The sequence below is a fragment of the Gossypium raimondii genome, chromosome 11 (genome assembly GCF_025698545.1).
Source record: "Gossypium raimondii isolate GPD5lz chromosome 11, ASM2569854v1, whole genome shotgun sequence".
Taxonomy (NCBI): Eukaryota; Viridiplantae; Streptophyta; class Magnoliopsida; order Malvales; family Malvaceae; genus Gossypium; species Gossypium raimondii.
In genome coordinates, this window is record NC_068575.1 from 55685737 (window position 1) to 55696134 (window position 10398).

The following is a 10398-nucleotide window of genomic DNA, read 5'->3' on the forward strand; positions in this document are numbered from 1 at the left end:
GTTGGAAGTTTTAAAAAGTTGTTGTTAAGTATTAAAAATATTGGATTATTTAGTTTATGTTAAAAATCTTTATTTTAACAAGTTTTTTGTTTTAAATAATAATTAATTTAGCCAAATTAGAAAGGTTGAAAATTTATACTTCATTAAATTTAGCAAAGGTTTTTTCTTTTTCCTTTGTGATCATCAAATTCATTCCAGTATAATAACCCCGGATTTGGCTCTATTTACGTTAGAAAGAAAATCTTTGCGCGGTATTGCCGCCAATGAAATCATTGCACCCAATTAATAAAAATAAATAAATCATGAAAGAGAGCTAAGTGCTGCGCTGACTGTCGAAGAAACTATATAACAACAGACAAAAATTAAAATACAAGAAAAAGTAAAAAGAAGAAGAAAAACCTTAAGTGTTTTTTTCTTTTTCTTTTTCTTTTTCTTTTTTCCCCTCAGAAAGAGATCTCTTCTTCAATTTCTTATAAACGCTTCCAAGTTGGAATTTTTGGCTGGAAATTCTTCGCCTCTTTCTCTCCGCCGCCGCTTCAGAAGGTAAAATTTTCTATTCTTTTTTTTCCCTTAATCGTTTAACTTTATTTTTGTCCATTAAAACTTGTTCCTTACACTTACATGTCACTTTTCCCCTTGTCTCTTCCATATTTCTCAAATTAGGGTTTATGAAATTGGTATGACTTCCAGTTTTTTTTCGTTATTATATGAATAGTTTCGTCGTTTGTTGGTATTCCAGTTAATTAGTGATTAGTCTCGGATTTTTTAATATGAACTGTATTGCGATGTAAGTTTAACTTTAAGGTTTCGGTGTTAGTTTCTGTAGTTATGAGTTGGATTGCCTTCATAGAAGATTTCAAAAGTTTGAAATTTGCTAATTTGAGTTCTTTAGTGTCTGCTTTTGGCGGATTTTCAAGGCTTTTTATATTCCATTTTTGGATAATCAGAGCATGTGGGGCTCTAAGCGGTTGGATCTCATTTTCCAGCTTATTTCATAAAAAGAAATTCCTTTCAAAGGCTAAACTCTTTGGATGACATGGCCACTTGAGTCATGCTCTGTATGCATGTCATCATTTCTTATATTTTGTTTTCCTTCTTTAGTCGTGCATGGTGTGCTAGTGGATACACCTATCATTTTGAGCTGTATGGTTGTAATGTATACACCAGAAGCTGTTAACTTATTATCCCCAGCTAAACGAAGAATTGGTATGTATTGAAATGATGATGTCTCAAGTATGTTACTTCTCAGCATGATCTGCGTATTATATTTGTCAGATAACTTAGTCTACGGCTTTGTTCTTTCTAGAAAGAAAGATAATCACCTTGACAACATATTAATGAGGTTTTATACTGAGCCTCATTATGATCATGGTCTTATTAATGTTTTAGTGTATTTGTATATAATTTGTCTATATATGGGGATGATTTATTTTTTTATATTCCCAATTCTGTTTAGCATGATTAGTAAGGATTTATTTACTTTGTTTGTTCATGCTTCTCAAATCTTGATTCTATTTTCTCGTATGTTACATGTTTTTTCCTGGCTTGTAAGTTGGTTTTTTCCCTCTCCTTGTGTTTGAAACTATTATATTCTACTTGTCCTTTGATGTCGAATAACAGGGGAAAATGCACCAAACTACCTTTGTATTGAGTGGATAACAAAGATAACTGTGGGATATGGGAGGCTGCTGTTGTTCTTCCCGGAAACCTCATCTGCATGGGACACCTGTATATTATTATGTTAGTAATATGCTCATCTTATGAATATGTCTAATGCCTTTATTATCATATAGGACTTTTTCTTATTTCATACTTAAGAAATGGAGCATGTTTGTTTGGAATATTGGGAGTATTCACTCACAATAATCCACAATAACAGGTTGGAAATCGAATGGAAAAGGAGGAAGCAAATGAGAATGAAAAGAATATTTTTAATACCATTAGTTCACTCTTTTTGTAATTGATTATTCCATGAAATTGACATTCTTTTTAATCCATTTTGTTCCTTCTTTCACTTGAAACAGTTGTAGAACCTGTGATCTGCAACTGATTTTTTTATCTGATTAATGTTGGAACTTTTTACTGACCCCAGGGTCTTCTTTAATCATCTGAATAGAGATGTCTGTTTGTATGCATGCTCAGATTTGTGGAAACTGTGTTTATTTTGATTTCCTGCTTCAGCTTGTCTGATTCTTCATTGTATTTTGCTATTTCTTTCTTTCTTTTTAATATTGATGAAGAGAAAAAGGGAAAACAAAACTAGAGGTTTGGTATATGAATTCATCGATTGCCCTAAGATGAGAACCTCCTCCAAATACACCATAAAAAACTTAACGGGAGATTGAGTGTTTATATGTGTGTGAAGGATGAAGCCCTTGTGTTGTTTGTTTTGGCCACTGTGCTAATATAGTAGCTTACCTGGTGATTTCTAATTTCTTTAGGTGGAGATGTCCCTTTAACTGCTACCTTGATGAAAGGGTTCTTGAGAATCCCTGTCTTTTATGTATTATTCTTTGAATTTTAAAATCCCTTTCCACAGTGTCCACCAGCTTTGGAAGAGAATGAGTCTTTAACACCTCATGGTGGATCAGCCTCTGCAATGACTGCTGTTCTGGTTAATTTGGATCTAGACGTACCTGATACATTTAGGGCACCTCCAGCACCTTTGCCATATGATGTGGTCTTTGGATGTCCACATTCAGCTGATTCAGAATCTTTCAGGGAAACTGTCAGTGGGGGAAGTTTTGAGACCCTGCCTACATTTGAAGATCTTGAGGAGTCAGACTCCAGAACACAGTCTAGTTCTTTGCTTCTTTCGCCAAGAAAACCAGAGGTCACAAACTTAATTGAATCTAAGAAATCAGCAGCAGAGGAAGAGGATGCCTGTCCTATTTGTCTTGAAGGTAGGTCTATTCTTATTGCCAGAGGCATTAATTGCTAGTGTAAGCTCTAAAAGCCATGTTTTCTGCAACCTGATCACTTATGTTGAAAACAACCCCAATTCCTTGTTAATTTAATATCTTTAGCAGCTCATAAGTGATGGCTTGTCTATGGTACTTGGGCATGCAGAGTATGACGCAGAGAATCCAAAACTCTTAACAAAATGTGAACATCATTTTCACCTATCTTGCATTTTGGAATGGATGGAAAGAAGTGACACCTGCCCTATATGCGATCAGGTTTTGCCTCTTTCAGATTCCAATCAACTTTAGACTAATAGTTGATTACCTGCATAAGATTAGCCTGGTTGTGGTCTTGTAGAGGGATTAATTTGGGACAAGGCTTACAGTCATGCTTGTTGGATGCAATTTACTTTGCCAACAAATGAATTCAAGTTTTGTCTATCTCGTGGATGGTGCAGGAAAAGAAAAGGAAATTATAGTGTAGTATTTTAATAGTAACTCGCACAGATCTGCAGTCTTCTAATTCCCTATGTCAAATCCTGCACTTTGCATAACCTTGCAGGTATATGTTTACGACTATGTCTACAAACTAGTGATATGTTGTACTATTTTAATATTACAGGAAATGATATTCGAGCAGACTTTTGATCAGTAACTCTTGATTCAAGATGGGATTTCTTTGTTGTTTGAGAGTAAAGCTTTCCACTCAGGATGCTGCAGATACATATTAGTTTTTGGTTCTGCAGCTGGTCAGACGGTGTTACCTGGAAGATCGAATTTTACCTTTGATATGTAAAAGGTTTCATTTATTTATGCTGTGAATATTTTCATCAATTCTTCAAGTTTGTGACTTATGAGAGCAAAGAATCAAGTTGACAGAGTGTCATAGCGCAACTTGGGATGTTGATGCTCCTCTTCTATATGGTTGAATATTGTGTTAGCTTTTAGATCAGCGGGGGGGAAGGATGGTGTAAGCTACGAGGTAATTGAAGTGATCAGAATCGGTTTCTATGGAGCTTTGTTTGCAGAACAGAATGATTCTACTTGTTCATATTTTCTGTCATCTCCTCTTTTTTTGTTTTATTTTGAAATTGAATGCTTTATGCTACCTCTCTTCTGCAATGATATTGTAAATATGTATATGTTTTTCCTATTTAAATGGATTTATGATGGAGGATGTTCAATATGTTTTTCCTGTACCTGTGTTTTTCCTATTGGGAGCCTGTTTTGCTTGCTACCTTTGTGCCCCCACAATCCTGTAACTCCTTGCTCAAGAAAGAGCCCTATATTATTATTGCAGACAGTGCTGGCAGAATATACCATGCAAGTTATACCTCAAATGTTCTCTCGTTTTCTCCTTGTCTTCCTCTTTTTAGATAGAATCAAATGTTGTCATTTACTATCAAGTAGACGCTGAAAAAGGTTGGAGTCTTAGGGTGAGTTTGGATGGGCGATTGGGTGCGTTGCGGTGCGTTTAGTTTACTTTTTATCTCACGCTACAGTATTTAATCTCACCGCCACCGTTGTTTTTACACTAACCGCAGGTAAACGCACCGCCCATTCAAACTCACCCTTAGCTTGAATCGGCCCAGTAGAAAAAGCTCAAATGTTCTCAGTTTTTTCTTTCTGTCGAAAAGAGAATTCATTCAAAGGCCATCAGGCCGAAGTACCAAGGACAGTAGAACAGTCTCATGGCCCAGTAAAAAATCCAGTTCCCCAAACCAGACTCCTTCAGAAACAAGCATTAATGCCCGTCTATATCCAAGAGTGGAGTGATTGTCATCATTACCAAATTGTCTACCAAATATATACAATGAAATCAAGGAACTAGCACGAGACTATTGGGGTTCAGGAAATAGAAAGTTTGCTTTTGATTAATTAGGAAAATTGTTGTATGCCGCTTGATACTAGTAGTCTTGGGCTAAAGAAAATATAATAACAAAACAAAGTTTTCCTACTCAAACTTGGGTTTAATACCTTACCAATGTGGATGCTTTTTGGGTCCGTATTTTAAGAAACAAGTATAATGTTTGTGATACTTGTCCGGAGACCATTATTGTTGGAAGTAAATGCTCTTATCTTTGGAGATCCTTACTCAATATTTGGCTTGCGGTGTGGTGACTGAACGTATTCGTTGATATATTGGAATTTTTGTCAAAGATGTGAAATTTAGGTAAAAAAAAAAAGGATAAATATAAAAATTATACATAAATTTTGATCAAAGGTGTAATATCAGACATAATTTTTGATTTTGTGTGATTTTATACATGATTTTAATTTGATCCAATTTTCATAAATCACTAACTACATTATCAAAGTAGCACCATTTTACATATACACAAACAATAATATTAATTCAATATGAAAATAAATGTATGTATTTATTTCTTTAAATATGTACAATTAAATTAAAATCAAAATTTCATATATACATATGAATTACATTTTAAGTTTCATGTGTATGATGCTCCAAATCAAAGTTAATGTATAATTTTGATATTTATCCCAAAAATAATAATGGTCAAACCGACAAAAGATATAAACATTGAACGCAAATTTTGAAATTATGCTTTTTATATCTTTATTAACAATCATTAGTTGTTTTAAAAGTAATCATTAATTGCCAATTGAGTCTTAGTTTTGATTGATATCGGCATTGTTGCCAATGTAAGAGGACATGGGTTTAAGTGCGCTGAAACATGTTATTCTCCTATTTAAAGGTTGGTGTTAGGGATGGGTTATGGATAGTTCTAGGCATTGTATAAAAAAGAACAGATATGATAATAACCTATAATATATTAATGTTAAAAATAATAATTATTAATTAAGCTTGTCTTTTTTATTTTTCTTATTTTTATATTATTTTATGTTTTTCTTACATAGCGAGTATGCATATGGTTATTTCATACTATACTTTTGTTCAGATCTAAATTGGAATCACAAGTGAATCAAATACCAACTCAATTGAAAAATGACTAAAAATTAATTTTTTTTACAAAATAACAATTATTGCCATGTCTGTTTCTTTTTCTATATTTTATAAAAATCAACTTAAATTAAAAATAATATATGGTGAAATTTAAATTTAGAACATTATAATTTTGTGTAAACTATGCTGGTAGTCACCAAACATATTAGTAAATTTCTTCTTCTTTTTTGTCACTTAACTATAAAAAGTTACAAAATAACCACTCAACAATTCAATTTTTTGTCACTAACCATTAAATGGATGATGGAAAGATGATATGAAAGTTTTAAAGTTGAAATAATAACAACTTTAACTCTCGATATTCATACACTGTGTTAATTTAATATTGATTCTAAAAGAAAATAGTGTAAATGTTGAAGGTTAATTATTTTATAATCAAAACTAAATTGACACAACATATAAATATTAAGGGCTAAAGTTACTGTCATGTCAATTTTAAAAGTTGTCACGTCATCTTTCCATTAACCAATTAGATGATCATTTTGTAACTGTTCAAAGCTTTAACCTTATTATTTCAACCAAAACTTTATTTATCTTTTACATAAATTTTGATATGAATATATTTTTGCATGATCCTTTTCACTTACATTGAATGGATCTCATGTTGGGAAATGTGCATATATTGTAGTAAACATGTAATTATTTTCTATGTATTTGAACGATAAATAAATAAAGTTAATTTCACATTTCATTGTTATATCTTTTGTAATTTTGTCTTTCAGGTTTTGCATACATAGCAAAATTGTCACAAACAAATATTACCTCATTGATTTACAAGTTAAAATTGATTATGAGTGGTATTGTAAGAACATTTATATTGCGAGAAAGATAACTTATTTCAGTAGATAATCTAAACAAGTCAGTAATCTCGTAAAAGAATCAAAGTGAGCGTTTTATTCAAATACTTAGAAGGATTATTATGTCGTCTACAATTCCAATTGGGGAGATGGCTAGTCTTGGTTATCGGAACAGTTGACTCCACAAGTAGAGACATAGATGTACTCATTGGAAGAATAATACATTGGACTGGACCCAAATTGAATTAATTCTGAATCCGTTTGTGAATTAATTCACTTGTGAAATTTATGGTGGTGACGTTCATGGTGTGATTTACCTAAATCCTGAGTTAGTTACTGACCATGCATATGTAACTCATGTGTTTTGATATAAGTAGAGGCTTATTCTTTAAAGATGATCAAGCCCATAGTCGATATGTTGGGTACACGACTTGTGATTGACATGATTTTTCCAGTAACAATGGAATTCATAACTCGATTAAAAATTTAATGATATTCTATTGTGTGGATTAATAAATATGGAACGTGGTCACGAGTTACTTATTCTCGAACAAGCAATTTATCATAGTCATTTGTTGATAGTGATTATATTAATCATTAAGAAGACACAATGGTTATAATGAGAGAGAATATGATTGTATTGAGTGAACGAATTTAACTCAAAGAAATCAAGAATATCATATGATGATAACAAACATATGACAAGGTCATTGGACAACGTAGTTGGATGAATTGTTTCATAAATAGTATAAAATAAGGAGTTAATCATGGTACTTCTTGTGGCCTGACTCCATGATTAAGTAAATTGTGAATTATCAGAACAATGCTTTTGGATATAATTGCAATTACTAGAGTTTAATTATATATGTCTAATTAGTCCCTCTGCTAGCTCAACAAAAACTCGATCGAATTGCATTTGAATCTTAAGAAAATTCTACGACTTTGGAAATAATTCAATCGAATCGATTTATTTGACGTGGAATTAAATTGGGCAGTCGTGAGAATTGTTCAACTAGAGAATTTAATTAAGTAATTTTCTTAAAAAATTAATTTTGAAAAATCTTAGTGATTTTTGGGAAAATTAATTTTGATCAAACAAAATTAAATTAATTAAATCAAACTAATAAAATTAATTAAAATAAACATGATATATTTGAAAATTAAATTTCAAGTCAGACAATTAGCCCAATAAGTAATTGAATTTGAAAATTGGACTTGAGATCAAATATTGGAAACGAGAACAAAAATCGAGACTGAGACCCAAAACTGGTCGAATAGGGACCGGTATGTGAAATCGAACCGACGGTCCAACCAGTGGTTGGATCAGACCGGTCGGGCCGTCACTGGCTCAGATCAAACCGATAGCAGCCAAATTGACTCGAGGTGTCGTGCCTACACCATCGAGCATGACAGTACTGATGACTGTGACAGCGGCAATTCGGCGGCCGATGGATGGTTGGCGGTGACAATTTTTTAGCGATTGAGCAGTGGAAGAATCACACTCCTATTGGAACTCTATTGGATAATTTGATTTCAGATTAATTAATCAAAAAAATATTATTATTTTAATAAATTTAATATTTAATTTAATTTAATACTTATATTGATAGTATTTTATTAATTTAATATTAAAATGATTATCTTAATATTAAATGCAATTTAATATTTATCTTGTAGATAATTATTCTATTAATTTAATAGATTTAATATTAAATTAAATTTAATATTAAACTGATTAAATTTAATTATAGTTGAACCGAAAAGATGCAATTTTGATTAAGTGTTTATTACTTTATATATCACAATAAAGTTATTATTTTTGGAAAAAAACCATAATTTTCTAACTTAGGGTCCGTTTGATTGTGGGATTTGATTTTCCGGAAATTGTTTTCCAACTTTTCCAGTGTTTGTTTGGCGGAAAACATTTTCCATTTGGAAAATCAACTCCAAAACACGGGAATAAAGAAAACTCTATTCTTGCTCGAAATCCCTGAGGACAGAGTTTCAAAACTGCTGTCTAGTAAAGAGTCACCAGCTCCTTGTGACATAGCTGTATTTGATTATGATAGGTAAATCGAAGCATGATTTTTTTGATGTGGGATTTTAAATTTAGAGTTATCTGCTATTTTTAGTTAATCATTTTCTGTTATGTGATCATATTTGTAAAAATGGTTGCACCCTCATGTGCTTGGAGTGAACTCTTTTTGTGCCATAAAAGATGATCATGTATATTTTGTTCCATGGTTGAATTTTGTAAAAATTCATGTAGGTGCATATGCATGTGTTATTTATTTCTTTTGTAAGTTCTATTTCGTTATAATCTGGCCTTCGCAGTTCTGATGAGTCTTCATGGAAGAGAGCAACTGAATTGCTCATGGATGTTGTTGGTCATGGTGAAGACACTAGTTATGAGGTGCCTTGCCTCATTGTTGCTGCTAAAGATGATCTGGATTCATTTCCAATGGCAATACAGAATTCTACCAAGGTATCATGCTTTATTTATTTTTTCGTAATTTAATTTTCTTGCATAGTTAAATGAATAAGTAGAATGCTTTAACAGAGTCAAAATGCTTAATTTTTGTGTCCTCGAAGAGGTAATGGTATTCATGTCAGTGTTTCAAAGTGTATTGTATTTCAAATTTCCTTTTCAGGTTAGCTAGGTTATGGGGATAGAGGCACCTATACCTATCAGTTCAAAATTGAGTGATTTCAATAACATATTTCGAAGGATAGTAAATGCAACTGAGCATCCTCGCTTGAGCATTCCTGAAATCGAGGCCGGAGAAGCCGTAGCGCATACCATCGGCTCATAAACCGATCTCTCATGGTTGTTTCAGGTATGCTGATTGTCTGGCATCTCACAACTGTTCAATTCTCAATGCACTTGAAACTTGGGGTTGTTGAAAATGTTGGTGATCGTGGTTAGATTTTCTGATGACCTCTTGTTGTGTACATATTTTACTTTTTTCTCCGTGTTGGTGTGAGGGAAATCACTATTTCTTTCCTTTTGTCCACTTGCTTACAGTGTTTGCACCTTAAACCTTTTTACAAGTTATAGTGTGATTTTGTTTAAGCATATATGTATTTGAAGTTTTTCGTAGCAAAAATTATCTTTAAACAATCTGAGATGGTACGAAGTTGCTTCAACTTGAATGGCATGCTCCTTTATTTGTATCATTCACTATAGTGAACTCATTGTTTTATCGCTTTTGAATGATGTAATTCACCATTTGCGCTTGGAGCTGCTGTAGCCATTGTTGGATTTATGACTTACAGCGTATATATGTCGCTAGGAAGAATGCTTCTAGTTGAGGGATGACCATTCTCCCATCTTCTAGACACTGTTATGGTTATCTTATCTTCTTAGAAACAATTTTGCCATGTTTATTTTCTTAATCTGATTTTAATGGCCGATTTTTTTGCGTTATATTCAGAATCCTAATCTGTATGAAAAAGAATTGCAAAACTCTACCATCCAATTTAGTAGTGTTGGAAATGTTTGGTCTGTAGAATATCAAGAGAAATGATGGAATAGAGTGATTGTGCAATAAAAAAAAATTTTCTCTACATTTCAACCATCGTTGCTTGCCTGTGTCCTATTTCATACTATTACTTTGGATTCAAATATTGCAATTTAGATGAAATGGGATTGGGATGAAGAGTTTCACCTGGATTCAGATGCTAATCTTTTGGAAATTTAATATTCAAA

The 10398-nt window shown here is 32.5% G+C and overlaps 1 protein-coding gene across 1 annotated transcript; it reads left to right on the plus strand.

The window, feature by feature from the left end:
• Positions 1-357: 357 nt before the first annotated feature.
• Positions 358-4089, plus strand: LOC105802716 (probable E3 ubiquitin-protein ligase RHB1A). Its single transcript, XM_012634526.2, has 5 exons — positions 358-543; positions 1621-1740; positions 2540-2903; positions 3070-3179; positions 3526-4089. Exons 2-5 carry the CDS (start codon positions 1678-1680, stop codon positions 3556-3558), a joined length of 570 nt encoding a protein of 189 aa, XP_012489980.1. The 5' UTR covers positions 358-543; positions 1621-1677; the 3' UTR covers positions 3559-4089.
• Positions 4090-10398: the final 6309 nt, after the last annotated feature.